This window comes from Vidua chalybeata, chromosome 17 (genome assembly GCF_026979565.1).
Source record: "Vidua chalybeata isolate OUT-0048 chromosome 17, bVidCha1 merged haplotype, whole genome shotgun sequence".
Lineage (NCBI taxonomy): Eukaryota > Metazoa > Chordata > Aves > Passeriformes > Viduidae > Vidua > Vidua chalybeata.
In genome coordinates, this window is record NC_071546.1 from 10230084 (window position 1) to 10247399 (window position 17316).

Sequence of the window (17316 nt, forward strand, 5' to 3'; positions counted from 1 at the left end):
TAAATTGCTGTCCTATTCCAAGTAAAAATAACATTGACACTCTAGATTATATATATTAATTTTTACTTTAAAAGAATGCCAAATCTGTTACACAATCATTTTTGGAAACTTCTCCCAAGGGGAAACAGTTTCTGTTCTATGGAGCTGTGCCCTGCACAGAACATCAACAGCTGCTGACTTTTAAACCACATTAACCGAAACCAATTTTATAGTCTCTGGAAGAGATTTTTCAAGGCATTAACTGGAATTAATCTGTAGCTACTCCTCCAGGCTTTGGGAAAATAATGCTTTCTCTTCTGAATTTCAGAAAATCATGGAGCATCCCAAAGTTCTTGCCTTTGAAGGAAGCAACTGCAGCAAGTGGCCATGAGCACACACTTGACTGCACAGCACTGGCAGCTGTGAAAAGCACCTTGTGGGAGCAGCAGCCAAATCACACATCACTCCCTGATGCACTCTGTGACTCAGAATTCACTTGAATACGCAGACAAAAAAGCAATTTCTGAAGTATCCAAGCCAAGAAATCCAAAGAGTGTGAAAATAAAAGGCCCTAGAGGGCCACAATGTCCTGCTCAGCTACCAAAAGCTGGACAGGATTGGTTAAAGGAGAGATGACAGTTCACATTTTAACATTCATTCGAACAAAAACATGACCTCTCTACGTTAAAAAAAAAAAAAATCCAGCATTACCACAGTAGTTAATGACAGGTTTCAGCATTCATTGTTAGATATTTTTTCCAGGACAGACTTATCAGTGATTTTGGCTTCCAGCTACATATTTAATTGTTGACCCAGCAGTGCTTTAAGTGACACTACAAATTGTGCTGTCATGGAAGCAATCAGACACGTGCTGTCCTAAATAAAAACCATTCAAGCAGTGTACCCAACTATTCCAAGCTTAAACAAATTCCTCCTTCCTTGCCCCTTACCGTGTGTGCCACTCCACCTCGTCTTTTGCGCGCTCCTTGCGAGCAGCTCTTTGTTTCTCTTCTAGTCTCTCCTTCTCTTTGCTTGCCACATCTAGCCAATGTTTCAAGAGAAATTGGTAATTTAGCAAAAAAGAAACAAACATGCAGAAAACACAGGAAAGACCAGAGAAATGAAATAGAATTCATTTAAGTAAGAGAAAGCTGTACACAGTCTTTAGCAACAAAAACCTAAAATTTATTTCAGAGAAGTTGCTGCTACAAACAGAGAGTTGAAACTGAAATGTTGGTGTTTTATCTCTCAGAAACACTGCACTGAGACAGCAGGGAAGAACTCTGATTAGGTGTAACAGAGAGAGTGATTTTTTTCACTATTTGGCCGTGTGTTTCCTCTGACAAACACCAGAGCAGCAGAGCACGTCTGCTCACCACGTGTCTCTCCAGACAAACTCCAGAGCAAGTGGAGCACATCTGCAGCTCCTCCCAAGCTAACAAACACACAAACACATCACAACACAGGATAGCAGCCCTGGGATCCACCTGGGATGCATCTGCTCTACCAGGTTCTTCTGGGAGAAAATAGACATTATACACTGTTCAAAAGCATGTTCGGTGCACAGGATAAAAAAGAGTTAAGGCTGCTGTGGGAATGAGAAACTGAAAGCTGTTTTCTGCATTGACCTCCCTGCAGCCAGTCCTCCCAAAACTTACTCGTGTGCAAGTATTTCCTGGAGCAAGCACATACCCATGTTCCCATTCTCCATGTTCCTGATATCCGGACGTAGCCGGCAGTCCGTGGGAGCCAGTATTGCCTCCATGCCCTTCTCCAGCTCATTGAGGCTCACAGCAAAACTGGTGAAATTGTACATCTGAAGAGCAAATTGAAAAGAACACACAAGTTATTCCAGCAAAGCAGTGCTGGGTCCCTTACAATGAATGGATACAACAAAACTTACAAGAGAAATTGCTGAGTCAAACCCCCACTGGCTGCCCTGAAGGCAAGGTTATCATACAACACCAGCTGGATGTTTTGTTGGAGGGGAGGAACAAGAAAAGGCAGATGGGGGTAGAAATCACAGCTTTCATTTTCTAAGCAGTCTTTGCTTATGAGGATTAAGACAGATTTCCTATGATATTGATATTTAACATCATGATTTTTAGAAAAAAGCAAAACAAAACCACCCACACCTAGAAGACCAAAAAGTCTTGTTGAAACTATGGAAATTAATATCCTGCTGCCCAGTTACTGCACCCTGTGGCAGCTTGTCCTAGAACAGCAGGGCCAGCAGAAGGGAATGTGTATCCGTATTTCAGCCACTCTCAGTGCAAAGATCTCCCAGACAGGTTAACCTAAGTCCCCAGATTCCCAGGTGCACTCAGAGCATGCATTCCCTGTGCCAGCTCAGGCACAGCAGGGCTGCTTCCAGCACAGGACCGAAGCACAGCTTGCTGGAGTATAATTTCAGTGCAGCAAGAACTGCCAGAGCCTGGTCCTATGCCAAGGAGTGACACTACAACAAGGTTCCCTGGACCATTACTCATGTTCCCCTTGATAATTCACCAGCAAGAGCAAAGCATGGGCAGATTGAAACAGTTACCTGTGATGAGTTTGGTGGCCTACAGTTTATTCTCCAAAGCAATTTACTGCCTGGTATGAACTGCACTGTGTCTTGAATCTCTGGCATATCATCAGCCTCATCATTTTCAGATTTAATATCTTCTTCACTCTGAAACAGAGATAACATTTGGCAGAGGAACAAAGAAACATTGGATGGTTTCATCTCAGATTCTGCAGTTACTGGTGAAGAATCTGTTCACATTTGAGATACTGAACACCTGTTCTGCCTGTACTTCTGCCTCACCCCTTCTGTTTGCTTTTCCTCACCCTGTATACAGTCCCTCTTATTTTTATCATGTCTTGCTCCTGATATCCCTGAATAGTCTCACAACATTTAAATAAAACTTGAATATCTGTTTAAAAAAAAAATCAGTAACAGCAATAATAGTAAGTGAATGTCTTTCAGAAGTGCTTTCTCCAGCTTCCTTTGTATCCTATGCCATAGCTTAATTTAACTTCACATGACCATTATTTCTAGAGGTGCAAATGAGCCAAGACTGAAATTTAAGCCAGTTCCCAAGTTAGCTCTTAAGTCATAAATAGGGCACACCTGTTTTTGGATATTGCTTCACCATTTGCAAAACATTCGGATGTGTGGTTAAAAAAAGACAGGCCCTCGTTTCAGTCTGATCCTGACTCCAATCACAATTATCACTGCCAGTTTTCTCACTGTGCAGACTGTGTCCTTAAGTTTATGAATACAGTGACTTTCCTTCAAAGTTCCTTTGTTACCACTGCACTGCTGTGCTGCACATGTAAAACTCCAATGGTTCAGGAGGCTGCTCTCAGAATCTGAGACAATCTGCTGCAGGACACAGACAGCAGCATTGTGGAATTTCATAGGATTTCACCATGAGAACCCATTTAAAACCACAACAACCAGAAGGGAAGTTTAGGCAATAATATCCTGGAGTGACAGTAACAGTTTTCCTCACTCCCACCCCCTTTCTATTTTCTTTCTGCCCTCTTTGATATGGCTCATTTGTTTCAATCAAAAATACCCTACTAAGTTAAACAGAGCCTGTTTTATACACTAGAAAACAGCTCCATATGGTTAAGAGTCTAATTTCAATCATTTGGTTTGAGTATTCATTATTTTAAAAGACAGTTCTAGGCTACTTTCCATGTCAACATCTGGTTTACTGTTAGTTCCCCATCTAAAAATAGTCTCAACAGGAAGGAAGGAAGGAAAGAAAGAGTTGATTTTCTTAAGATGAACAGAACCTTATTATTTTTTTAAAAAGAGTCAAAATATAAGCCTGTAGCATGATGGAATCCAGAGTCAAAAGCAAGGCCTGTTGTTACTCTAGATTCTTCTGATGTGAATACTTTTAAAGTTTGAGCCTCTTAACATCAAGAATAATTAGCTTCTGTTTAACTTTTCATTTTCAGTGAGTAACTGTTGATATAAGGAAACCCAAAGTTCTCTGCTGCACCATACAATATATCCCATTTTCCATGTGACACTGAGATCTTGGCAGCAACCTACCTGACACTGCTTACATATGAAGTAAAAACCCTGTATGTTTCCAGACCTCTTTTTTGTAAAGACCTTCTACATCCTAAGTTCTGAAAATCTGCATCACCAAAAAGCATATCTGACTTAAACAAAGCTGTTATTGTTTTTACTGCCCAAATCCTACTATTTTTACTGCTGGAGTTGGCAGTAGAGCCACTTTCTTCATTCAAGGACTGGACAACATCAGCCTGGGGGTTGATATTTGATGATTTCTCTTTGACCAGTCTCCAGCAGACACCATTCCTATGAGCTCCCTTCCATGCTAGCAGCTCACACTACAGCACAGCTCAAAGTGCCAAATGCCTTCTCACTGCCCTGTCCAACCCCTACCAAATGACAGCTTTTGTCCTCCATTCACCTAAATAATTTTTATTTCATTTCTGACATTTCAGAATCTTTTCTCCCTAAGGAATCCTTCACCTTACCGACTTCTTCTTCGGCTCACCGCCTCTCTTCTCGCTCTTTCTGTAGGTCTCATACGTGGTGGGATCAGTGCACCACAAACATTCTGTCCACTTGCCATAGATCACACACAGCTTCTTCCTGCTGCAGAGAAAGCAAAGGACACTGAACTTTTCCTTCTGACTGAGCCTGCTAAGCCAAGCCTTGCAGATTCTGATCTACATTAAATACTCAGCTTCCTGCTTCGCTGCATGTTATATTGCTATTTGCAGATTTCACAGAATCACAGAATGGGTGATTCTTAGAAAACACAGATGTTTGATAGGCAAAGAAAAGGTTTCAGCTCATTCCAGCCCTCCAGAACAGATCCTCATCACAGTCACATGCTTTTGCCACTGTTAAATGAATGTGGGTACATCAAAGCCAATTTTAATACAGAGACTCAGAGTCACAAAACAGGTCTGGGTTAATTAAAAACTTTTAGCAACCACTTTCTCATTATTTTAAACTGAAGACTGGAATTATGACTGTACAATAGTAAATCAGTTGCAACTACTCTGCATTTTCCCTTCATTTCCAAAATCTGGAGAGCTTTTCTAATAATGCTTAAAAATTATCATCCTGGAAATCAGGGGGTTTAATACTGACACAGAGAACAAAAAATGGGTTACAAACCACATTGCTAGCAACTTTAAAGTCATATCATTGTGGTCACTATGCCAGCAAAAGAAATGCCCCAGTGTTAAAAACAGAGAGACCAAGAGGCTTTTCTCACTTACTGCTTGTCCTGGATGTATCCCTCTACTCTGTGAAGCTCTTTCCCAAACAGTCCACACGGTTTAAAATTAAGGACACATTTATCTCCAGTACTGTGGAGGAAATAAGTACATGCTTAGAGAAGCAAGCCCCTAAATATATCAGAAAATTTATCTTACCTTATTTAGCTTTTTAAATATAGTTACAGTTAGCTAGCAGTTATTTCTAAACAAATAAATACGTAAATAAAGAAACAAATAAATAAAATTATTTTGTTTTAACTATGGTTTATTATCTGACCAGGACATTAAAAATGGCACACAAATTTCAAAATTCCACAAAACTAACAAATTTCATGCAAGTACAGAAGACAGGATTACAGATTTGATGCTGTGAGAAGTATCAAACAGCAGCTTGTTGGATTGAAGCTCTCATTTACTGACAGAGCAATGTGTGCAGAAGTAATGCTTCTCACAAAATTCTTTCCCTCCTCATTTAGAAGGTATTTTATTTTATGTAAGTAAAAAGCTTTGATACAGGCAGTTGTCAGAGCAGTTGATGCTCTCTAAGTTCACATTTCCCAACAATGCAGTCATTTTTCTGTGCTATGCCCTTAAGACATTGTCCATTATCTAAACTAAAAAAAAGTGACAAATCACAATCAACACCATGGAGGTCCAACCTGCCTCTGACAATTATTCCATTTAATGGAATTAACTTCACTTAATGGAGTTAAATTTAATTTCTGCTCTCTGGCAATGGTGCTGAATTTGGATGGGTAACTCACAAATGTAAAACCTTTGCTCTCCATAGGCCATTTGTCTTTGTGCCTTTTCACTAATAATATTATGATAGTAATCCCAGGCCTAGGGAGAGTTTGCATTTGTCAGGAGAAGAAAAAACAATGGCACAAAAAGACAAAACAACCCCCACAAGACTTTGGAGCTACAAAACAAAGCTTCCTATGTGTCTGACAAAAATCAAAATCTGCTCTGTAACACAAATGACCACAAGAATCCCTACAGCCCCTGGGTTCATGATCAACATTACCTGTGATTTACAATTTCTACCACTCCATACTGTTCTAACCACAGTTTACCAATAATTACATTATGTACACAACAGGTTGGATTTGTCCATGTGTAAGCTTCATTGTGCCTGCCAAGGAAATAAGAGAAAGAAATCATTTTCTTGAGCTTAAGATGGAAGCCTGTTTTCAATTCTGTTCATGGCAAGGCAAAATATTTAGCACTCCTCTGAACAGCCAGCACTCAGCTTCACAACAGAAGGGAAACAGACTTTTCTTTACAAGCCAACAATGTGTTGTATCCAAGCATTAGTGCAAGTTAATGAAGTGATATTGCCCTTACTCTTCTCCCTTCTCACATGAGTTTTAGAGTTGCTGTGCTTTGGATTACAACATAAAGAGCAGTCCAGGAATTCATCTTTTTCATTAGCATTTTTGAAGTTTTAAGTGACAAAACATAGTATTTGCAGGAGAACCAGACTAACAAACTAATGCCTAACAGTGTCTTCTATTCAATTGCTGCAGCAGCAGTAAATTGCATAAGTGGATTCCACAAAACATGCCACAAGTTTTCTTATCAGTATTTGAGGCCTGTTCCAGTGCCACTGAAGGTAATTTTTGGGAGTGTGAGTGGCTTTTGCTTCTTTTTATTTGGTTGTTTAACACCACTGGGACACAACAGCACTATTGCAAGCTCCACAAACGTGACATTTTAAAATTCAGTTCACAACTCAATTCCATCCTTTCCCCAAAGATTTACTGAGAAGAAAGAAAGATCCTAGAATTGATTTTCCACTTGGTTTTATCTTTGGTTTATTGTTTTGTGAAAAGCTTTAAAGGTGAGTTTACAACTTCTAAATCCTTAAAAGACATTATTACATAAATGATCAAAAAGTTAAACAACGGGATTCCTACTGTCACCAGCAGACTCAAAGCCATCTATTCACACTCATCGTTCCATGCTGGTAAGGGAAATACTGAAGTTACTTGGTAGGCAATCAATCCATCTTAGAAAAGTCTGTAAACTCAGTTTTAACAGAAAATACAGAAAAAGCCGTGTCCTCGGTAAAAAGTGCCTTGTACTTCTACTTCCAGTGAGTATGGAGAGAACACTCCCATGTAATGTTTGCAACCCATCTGTCATTTTCCAGTACAGAGAAATAACAGATCATTGAAGTCTCACTATTTCCCACAGCTCCTTTTCTTCAAGGAGTCTTTAGAACAATGACTACTCTTCAGCTGGGGGAAAGAATACCAGAATCCCTCAAATTCATCCCCCAGCCTTTAAACATAGTTTTATTCCTGAACTATTCTGACACCACAAGCTTTATAGCATAAACCAAAACACAACACGAGGCACTTATGGTCAGGGCTGATGAATTGAAGCATTTTTTGTGCTAGAGAAGTGAGAGAAAAGTGTCTTCTAATGCACTGAAAAATAGTCATGGTTAACATAAAGGCACAATTTAATACTGACTCACAGCTTTGCTTCCCAAACAGCTCCTTGTTCACTTAGGCTTTGAGCAGTTCTCAGACTCCTCAAAGCAACAGAATGGTCTGAATCACAACACTGAGAGGCTCAAAATTTCATTTCACCTCCTGCTGCTAACTTGAAGCAATTATTTAAAATAAATGCTTTAACTGTTTATATTCCAATTTAAATCTCAGCCTTGATTAGGCTCAGCAAGAATTCCAATAGTCCTCTAAAGAAAGGCTCTCAAGGAACAAACATTATTTTGGCAACACCTGCATTCTGCACTAACATTCACAGTTCCTTCTACATTCAGAAGAAATTTCCTTTATTTCCATCATCATTTATCTCCAAGACCAATTCATACTTTTATGAACTTTGGAATATTAGATGCCAACAGTTGAAAAATTAAATTACTTCCAAAAGAAAGTACAGGAAAAGTCAATGCCTGCTAAGTTGTTTTTTTATTGAAACCAAATGTCTAGAACTTTCTTAAGTCAACATTTCAAAACCACCTCAGAGTTAGGTCTCAGAAAGGCTTTTATAAAAGCACCAAGTGCAGAATACTTTATTTGCAACTGTTCTAGTGCATCCTCATGTCCCACTTGGGAAAGCTCCAGAGTCTTTGTGCCACCAGGGCTCAAAACAACTCATGGGATGTCACGTAATTCATGAGAGACAAGCCTGGGAGCAATCTGGAGAGGCATTCTTGGTTTTAGTAGGAAGCTGACCCTTCTCTGGAAGTGGCAATCCTGACAAGTTTCTCCTGTTCCCTTAACACACAGAACAGTTATTGTGAGTTGCAGCTCTTTCCACACAAACCACCAAAACCGACAGCAATACTGAAAATTGAGATGAGCATGAACAACCCAGTAAGAGAATTTTATCTCTATATTTAAATTTAACATGCCTTCACAGAACTAGCTTTCAGTAGCAACCAATATGTAAGAAATGCTGATTTTCATGATGGAAAAACTGGGTCAAATTGCTACAGTTATGGAAGCCTAACACACAAAAAAGCCAGCTCTGAAATTAAGTAGTGAAAATTAACTTATAAATCAATTCTTACAACCTCTTCAGCAAGGGGTTTTTAGATAATCACCTCTGAAAAGCCAACAGGGTTATTACAAGAAGTAAAAAAAAAAAGTTATTTATTCTCATACTCACTTCAGAAGTTCCAAAGTAATTGTTCCCCGAGGCTCTGCTTCTATACTCTTTCCCCAGAATTTTAGTTTGGGATAGATTGATCCATGAAATATGAAGTCCTTATTGAGGCCTTCAGAATAAAATGCACTAATAGGTGGGTGGTGGCTGACTTGTTCAGATATAAACCTAAATCCTAAGTCCTCCCTGGCAACAACAAAAAAAAAAAGGCATAAAACAGTAAGAATATTTTTAATATTGCAAGAGAAAAAAGTTGATACTTTAAAAAAAAGTGAAGTATTTTCAGATTAAACTGAAGGTCAGACTTTTCCTTTTCTAGTTCTGTGACACATTTACAATAAATGAAAGGATTTCTACTCTGAACACTTTCTTTTTATACCACCAAACCAGATTTCTACCCAGAAAGGCATCTGAAGAAGTTTCACTGAAATAACTCATGAAAATACAGAAACCCTTTGGGCAACATGAAAAGGTCTGACTGAAAATTCTTTACTGTACTACAGACATATCTCCCATTTATTTGAGTAAGCTCAAAGTCTTTCAGACTAATTTCTCTGACATGATCAACAAAACAATATTTAAATTAATTAATAGTGTCTGCTCAGGAAGCATCTTTGGTGGAAGAACATGAACCAATTTTTCTCTAAATAATTCAAAGAATATTCTGCCTAAACTTAGAAATAAAATTATTATTAGCTTTTATAACAATTTCTCAGAAATTCTGAGATAGTTTAAGGAAAACAATTTTAGCTATACTCAGAAATCTACTTTAGTGGTATTTTACTACAACCAGACCAGTGTGAGAGTCTGCTAACTCAAGAACACAAACAGCCCCAGCTCCCAGTTTGAAGTAATTACTACCTGGTTAATTCATAGGTTTCTCCTAACAGTGGGTTAAATGGTTTGCCAGTTCTCTCCCACTGAGAAGCTACAGCAGACACTGCAAAAGCAGCTACAGCCTGTAAACAAATTAAGAACACATTGTTATGAGAACAGTGCATTAAAACTCTAAGTTTATTGTACTTTGTTTGTTGCACATTACAGTATTTATTATTCCAAAAAGGAATTGCTTTATATTTTTTAAGCCATAGAATAAATGACAGAGAAGTGGGGAAATATAAACACTTAAGAATCTCATTTCCAATAGGAATTATTGTCAGTGGTAAATTCTGCCAGATTACACTCTGCCTCATCTACTTCTAGAAGATCAACCTGGTTTTTTAAACCTAGTTTCCCCCCAACTTTGACTGCCCCCCACCCTCAGCTCATTGGGAACAGAGCCTCACTTTCCTAGAGCCAGGTAAGACCTATTTCTGTCACCAGGCCAGCAGGTTCAGGTGACACTGAGGAGCTCCTGCAGGCTGGGAAATGGAGGTGTGGAATACACAAACACAGGAGCCAAGATAAACCCTCCACTGCACTTCAGTAAAACCAGAGCTGTGAGCAACACCAGCATAACCTGATGCACACAGGCATCACTCCCTTGGTGTGAGACCAGGTGCTGTATCCTACTCCCAGTAACCACCAGTTTTGGAGAAGAAAATTGTGGTAAATTTGTCTCTGTCACGACAATTTTTCATCCAGGAACTTCAAAATCATGAGGCCACTCAACAAACCAATTTAGAATCACATAAAGCCAAGATTTCATCCTCACAACACATAAAACCTCAAAAAAGTCACAGTTAAAGAAATGAGTTGAGATCCTTGGGCAAGGTCAGTTGGGGCACTTTCCTTTTAAACTCTGTGCATGCATGAAGGGTCAAAGTGTCACAAATATTTGACACAGCCACTATGAGAGAAAAAAATCATCTAGACAGACAAACTGGGCATTTTTACTGTAGCCTCTGAGAAAGAAATACACTCAAGTGAGAAACTGTCTTAAAATCAAAGACTAGGAGAAAAAAACTTGTGAATTACCCAGAAGGTGGTGGGGATTCTTACCTGCATTCTTTCCAGGGGATCTGCATGACTACAAGCCTTATTGATGAGGTATATATGCTCCATGTATTCCGTTATCCTTTGAAGGAAACTCAAGGGCTCGTTGAAGACAATGGGCATCGTAATCTTGGACAGCTCCTACATAACCAAAGGGCAGGTTGATTTCTTAGACACAGAACTAAGTAAACAACTGGCAACAACAAGAATTTTGAAAAAATATTGTGGGTGAGTTTATTTATAGTATTCCTCAAAGGATATTTAGCAAGCCAGACACAGATCTCCAAGTGCTACAGCTGAAAGGGGCTAGAAGCACTGCAGAACCCAACTTGCAATCTGAAATAACAACTTAAAACATTGATCCAGCTAACCTAATAAATCCACAGAGGATCTTGCCTTCTCTGCTGTGCTCTGTGTAAAGCAGAAGAGGTTAAAATTTCCCTAGGTAGCAGCAATAATGTGCCAACCAGCTCCGTGCTGATACTGAAGTGCCACACGCTCCTTGGAAAACCTCACATGCTTATTTGCATAAAATCTATCTATTTCACTGCAGCAACCACAAATTATTTTTTGAAAGGAACATTTACATAAAGAATAGCACTTGAATTGCTCTAACAGATTTTAGTGGTTTATTTAAGCAGCCTGTTATTTGTGTCAGGCCGTTTCTGGTTCCCCATGTGGATAAAGGCAGACACGAAGTTCACACAGAGATTTCCAACTCCCCAGGTCTTTTACAACACCCAAGCAAATTTGGCTGTTTAATTATAAAGTTGCATTCATGACTGAGCACTGAAACACTTATGTAAGTGCTTAAAACTTAGCAAACAGCAGAATGCCACCAGATGAAGTTAATGCCACATTTTCCTCACCTTGGCACAGGCAAAGGAAGAAAAATGTTAACTTTAACTAACTTCAACTGATTTGGTCCAAGCAAAAGTTTGAGTAGACAGGTCACTCATCCCACCAAAAGGAGTTTTGAGAGAACAACTGTATCTCCTAGATGACATGAATTAATAAAATTAAGTCCTAAATCACATTTTGCTAAGAATAAAAAAAAAAAGCAGGTAAGAGAGCATTGTGTCAATCAAACATGTTTGATTATATTTTAATGGCTTTAGTCTAGTTCTTAAAGGACAGCTTCAGAAATGCCAATCCACAAGCTCTAAAACCTAAAGAAGATATGGAAATAGTACTGTTAATAAGTAAATGTTTAGATTTTGGGAGTTGCAGTTGAAAAATATTTCCTAGCAAAAAAAGAAGGAAAATGCACCAGGTGTTATTCTGCGTCTTGATGTTTAAGCAATAAAATTAATCAGCTGACATTAAGAGACCTAACACAGATGCTTCATTCAAGCTAACTTACCAGTCCAATGCATTTTTTTAATATGCTCCACACACTAAAATCACTTCTAGAAAACATTGGGGCAGGTAATGATGTCCTGTAAAGGAAAAAAAATCCAACTGTCATTATCAGCCCCTAAAACAACAAGCCATTTTCTTTTCTATTGAAGCAACTTATAAAGGAAGCAAAGCATCACCCCAGATTTGGCACAGGAAGCAGACACATGAAATGACTTTCCAAACCCAGAGAATTACCCTCTCCCATGATAACAGCAATGCCCCAAAAGGTGTGAGCCAGCACACGCTCCACTCCCATCTCCTCTGCAGCTCTATGTGTTTACCTGTGTCTCTTAATCCCATTTTCTTGTATCTCTGTTTCTCCATTATGCTTTCCATTCCTATTGCTTTGGTGTGGATCCAGATCAAGCATTTCTGGACCTTTATGATTTGCTTCTGAAAAATCTCCTGAAGAATTGTCAGAATCAAAGCCTGTACAGAAACCAAAAGGCAAATTTTTCTTAGGAGCCTTACCATGCCACAGAGTGCCACTCACATGTTGCAAGTCTCACGCCTGAAGTACACTTGGACTAGGTTAGTTTATTTCAAAGAGTATCAGAGTGAAAACCCTTATTAAGTGACCTAATTTCCAGGAGTATTATGAGCCAAATATTGCATTAGAATCAAGAATTATAATTTTTCACACTGATGAATATAACATTAATTTAGAATCTTAAAAGTTCTCGAGTAGCTCCTAATCAGATTAGCTGCATTTTCTCTTTTCCAGAGCTGCAGTGTAATTACAATAATTTGTTTCAGTTATGTAGCTTTCCTCAAAGACCTCAAATAAATTAAACTTACACTTCTAATAGGCAAGGAGAAAAAGTAAAAAAAAAAAAAAAAAAGAGAAAATAGCTATTTCACAATGCAGGGGCAAACACCCAGACAACTGGAACCACAGAAATGGTATTGAACTTCTTTTTGCCACCCATATGTGCAAACCATCTAACACTCCCCTGATGGCTGCAGCAGGAACATGTGGACACCAGGATGAACCATTCCTTGAGCTCTACAAGTGACCCACAGACTGACCTGCAGGAGGTGGCTGCACTTCCTATCTCCCAAATCCATCCACTTGGTCCAGAGCTACTGGAAATACCATTGTAACCAAACCCCAGCCTGCAGCAACCTGCTTGGACCAGCTTTAATCCCAACAATGTTAAACCAGCAGGAATCTGGAGATCACAAACTTGTGTTATCAAGCAGCCCTAAGTAAAAGTTGGACTAAACCAACATACCAAGATTCTAGTCTAATGATTTTAGTCACATAAGTTACACATATAGTAATAATGACAATTTTTGCATAAGGCTTTGATAAGATGATTTTAAAAGCATTCTATGCACCTCTACACACGCCCTTGGTCTCAATGAACAGCAAGAGGCCTCCCCTCAGTGCTGCTGAAACAAACCACTTGCAAACCACAACAGCATCACCACAGAGCACCCTAAAATGATCAATTAATACAGTCCTTCACAACTGCCACAGCACTACAACAGAAAGCACTGCTGATCGATCAGTGTAATAAAGGCACATTTTTGATGAAATTAATTCTAAGGTCATTAAGTCCTTTCTGAGTGCCAAAGGGGTCAATTCTTCCTCAAGAAAGACTTTTGTTTCCAGCTTCCACTTCAAGAGTCAAAAAGCAACATTAAACGTGGGTATTTGCTGGCATACAATTTTTTGCCATGGTTTTAAGGAATACATAACATAATTTTTGCATTCCTTTCACTCCAGCTGGCACAACCTGGGCAGCCCCTTGTCTTTGTACTGAGCTCCCATCACACTCAGCTATGGCCTGTCCCAGAGTCAGCTGTGGGTACAGAAAGATCCTGAAATATAACAAATCTTTAAACTCTCTAATGGAGTAAAGAAATCAGCTGTGACAAAGATTATTCCATTTTAAACAGACTAAAATGCTGTGAACTTCTGACATTAACTTTTTTACAAAGCAGTACTTCAACTTTATTTTAACCTCTCCAATGGCTGCTTTTGCTGCATTAGAGCAATTCATGCAAGGCACACATTCCAGAAATAAAAAGCTGCACTTTTTTCAGGGATCAAGACCATGACAATAACATTCAGAACTGCACCAGGAAGTCCCAGTGATATGATCTTATTTGGTAAACAGCAGGTGTAATGGGTGATGTCATGTCTTGCCCTGTCTCCTTCATTTTGATGTCACAAGAATGTAATTACAGAGCAATAACCACACCTTGGCACTCTTAGTACTCATGGAAAGCATGACAGTCACATATAGATTCAGGTCATTAAAATGAGGACTACCCTGAAACACCTGTCTTAAAAAAAAAAAAACTTCAATCAACTCACAACAAAATATTTCTGATTTTAAAACAGTATTTCTAACCATATATTAGTTGTTTTGGAACCTGTTACAGTACATGTAGCAAAATAACTTATTAGCTGAACTATAAGTTGGGAAAAAAAAAGGTTTTTTGGTACAATATCCTCACCCAAAAAAACTATGAAGCTCACACAACACAAGGAACAGCATCACTTCAATGAGAATAACACACCTAAATGTAAAAGTAAAGCTTCACAACAGGAATTCTCCACTGGCTTATAGGGAATAGTTCTGAAAAGTGATACTGTAATTTCAGTCTTTACATTGTACCTGAAACCCTACAAATCCTATCAAATGGTAATTGTGTTATCCACATTAGTGTTTGTTTCCTATGATTCAGAATTGTCTTGTCCTGTTCCTGTAAAGCACAAGAGGAATTTAGATTCAAGTATATATATTAATTATGGACAACAATATGTCATTGGTAAGTAAATAAATGCCAATTCAAATGAGTGTCTTGCAGACAAACAACAAAAATTAAATCCCTGCTCCAGAAAAGGAAGTACAAAGAAGGGTAAGTCTGCTTTTATTAGACTGCACTTCCACCTAATTACTTTAAAAAAAAAAACCCACCAAACCAAAACCACTATGGTACACAGCCAGATAATCACAGACTCTCAACTGCACTTTCCACCTTAGCATCACATGACTTATCCTCTACAAGCCCATTGAGAAAGCTTAGGAAGATGCTTCTCAATGAAGTTCTAGGTATTATAGCTCTATTAAGAACTATCCAGACACTGTTTTATGGAGAGGAAGTAGACCTGGAAGAAAAACAGCGTACAGAAATGATTTGTTGCAGTTTTTCTAAGTTCCAAAAAGAGCCTTACACCAGCTGCCAATAAAGCTTTGAACTTGAGAAACCAAGTGGGTTAGAGTTACTTACAGGACAGTTTTCATACTGAAAAGCCACTGGGAGTGAGGATAAAAATGGAGATTTAAAAGAAGGATGGGGACCAGAGACAGAAATACAATGTCAACAATTAGCTTAATCAGAAGTTCCACTTATATGTGTTAAGAGTGAAACAAAAGCTTTTAAAAAGTCTTAAACTTCCAAAGTAAAATACTTAAGTTGGGTGCCAACACAAATCTATTTCAAGAGCTTAAAGAAAAGTGACTTGCCAGTAACTTTAGTTCTCTTAGCCTTCCTCTTCCACATCCTGCAAATGAAGCAAGTCCACTCAGAGTGTGCTGCCCGTGAGCCAAGGCAGCAAAGGCCCTGCTTTGAGTCATGGACAGGGACACGAGCCCTGCCCTTGGGACAGTCAGCAACTCCCCTGAGTAATCATTAATTGTCAGCCAAGGCAGAAAGGGAATCAAAACACCTTGGTACTGAGAGCCTTCAGACCTAAAAAAGGCATAAGGAATAGGGATAAATGTGCTGGAAGTGCAGACAGCAAGTGAAGCAAGAGGTATTGTTTTTCTTTGCCAGAAATTAACCATTCCCCACTTTCCAAAATAAGTCCATAGTCACAAGCTATAGCTGATGGAGGCAGGTTGGCCTTTCACAACATCTGCAATACTTACACAGCCATTGATTCAGTCTGATCCAGACAGAATGAAAATATATCAGTCTGACAGATAACCTCACTTCCTCCTCCCCATATGAAAGCAACAGAGAACAACACCCTCACAAATGCACCTGGCTGCATGAACCAGCTAAGCCTTATGGGCACAGAACACATTTCCGTGGATGTGCAAGTTAATATTTAAAAAAGCAAAATTAATCTATTAGTGTTCTCAAAAATAAATTACCCTGGTAAACAGCCAGGCATTTTCCTGCTTTGTGGCAACACTTCCACAAAACACTTTGGCAAAAAGATACCTGATAATATTAATGAAGGATACAGCTCAAAAGAGGCCCCTGATGGCACACAGTCTTTACAAAGTCTACAAGGGCATTAACACACCCAAGGTGACATAGATCAAAGCTATATGTTCCTTGTCTCACAGAAAAATTCAAAGAATGTGAAATTCACCTAAGGATTGGCTACCTTTATCCTGATCCAGCCTCAGAGAAGGCAGCCACTGAAATTTGAGAAAAAGCAGATTCTTGGCAGCTGGGATGTCTGGAATTAAGTGAGATCACAGGTAACATTCCCTAGGGGAGTACTCATTCAGGAGGTAAGGCTGTCAAGTGTCAGCAATGCTAATAACCTCTGACTGCAAAGAAGCTTCTTCCCATGGAAGCTTTGTCACCAACTCCATCCATCCCCTTGATTCATCAATACCCAGTCCATGCTGCACCTCCACAAGTGCCATCATCATCCAGTCAGGGACAAACCATGTGCCAGGAGGATGATTCCCAATCACACAGCACACAATTCCCCCCCATGACCATGTCTTTTGGATGAGATAGGGACAGTGGCAGAAGCAGGAAAACTTCTCAGGCAAGGAATTAAATCCAGCACTATAAAAATCAGAGGTCTCCTTAGGAGATATTTGTATTCTACAAGTGGGTGTGATTAATTAGTAACTATGGAAAAGCTGTGACTTCCTCAAGGAGTGAGTCTATACTACCTTCAAGGAGGCAGGAAACTACCTGGGCTGCTGCTGAGTGTGCTGCAGAATTCTGGAGTGACTCCCACAGAGTCCAAATGCTCTAAGCCTGGTTTACTCCCTACAGGACACAAACCCCAGCACCCAATTCCTAAAATCACTGAACATTGGGAACACACTGCAGCTCCTTCTGGGGAAACCAGGGCCCAGGATGCAGCAGGAGCAAGAGAAAAGTATG

General features: G+C 39.2%; 1 protein-coding gene across 2 annotated transcripts in view; it reads right to left on the minus strand.

The window, feature by feature from the left end:
* The window catches only part of OSBPL2 (oxysterol binding protein like 2), a 33708-nt gene that overhangs the window by 2958 nt on the left and 13434 nt on the right, over window positions 1-17316 (minus strand). For both annotated transcript variants that reach the window (XM_053958866.1, XM_053958864.1), the window contains 11 exons: window positions 12501-12648; window positions 12182-12257; window positions 10825-10959; window positions 9745-9842; window positions 8887-9069; window positions 6272-6379; window positions 5245-5334; window positions 4489-4609; window positions 2525-2653; window positions 1672-1795; window positions 930-1020 (listed from right to left, as the gene is read on the minus strand). In XM_053958866.1, coding sequence (XP_053814841.1) covers window positions 930-1020; window positions 1672-1795; window positions 2525-2653; window positions 4489-4609; window positions 5245-5334; window positions 6272-6379; window positions 8887-9069; window positions 9745-9842; window positions 10825-10959; window positions 12182-12257; window positions 12501-12648 — 1303 coding nt within the window. The remainder of the gene's footprint in view (window positions 1-929; window positions 1021-1671; window positions 1796-2524; window positions 2654-4488; window positions 4610-5244; window positions 5335-6271; window positions 6380-8886; window positions 9070-9744; window positions 9843-10824; window positions 10960-12181; window positions 12258-12500; window positions 12649-17316) is intronic.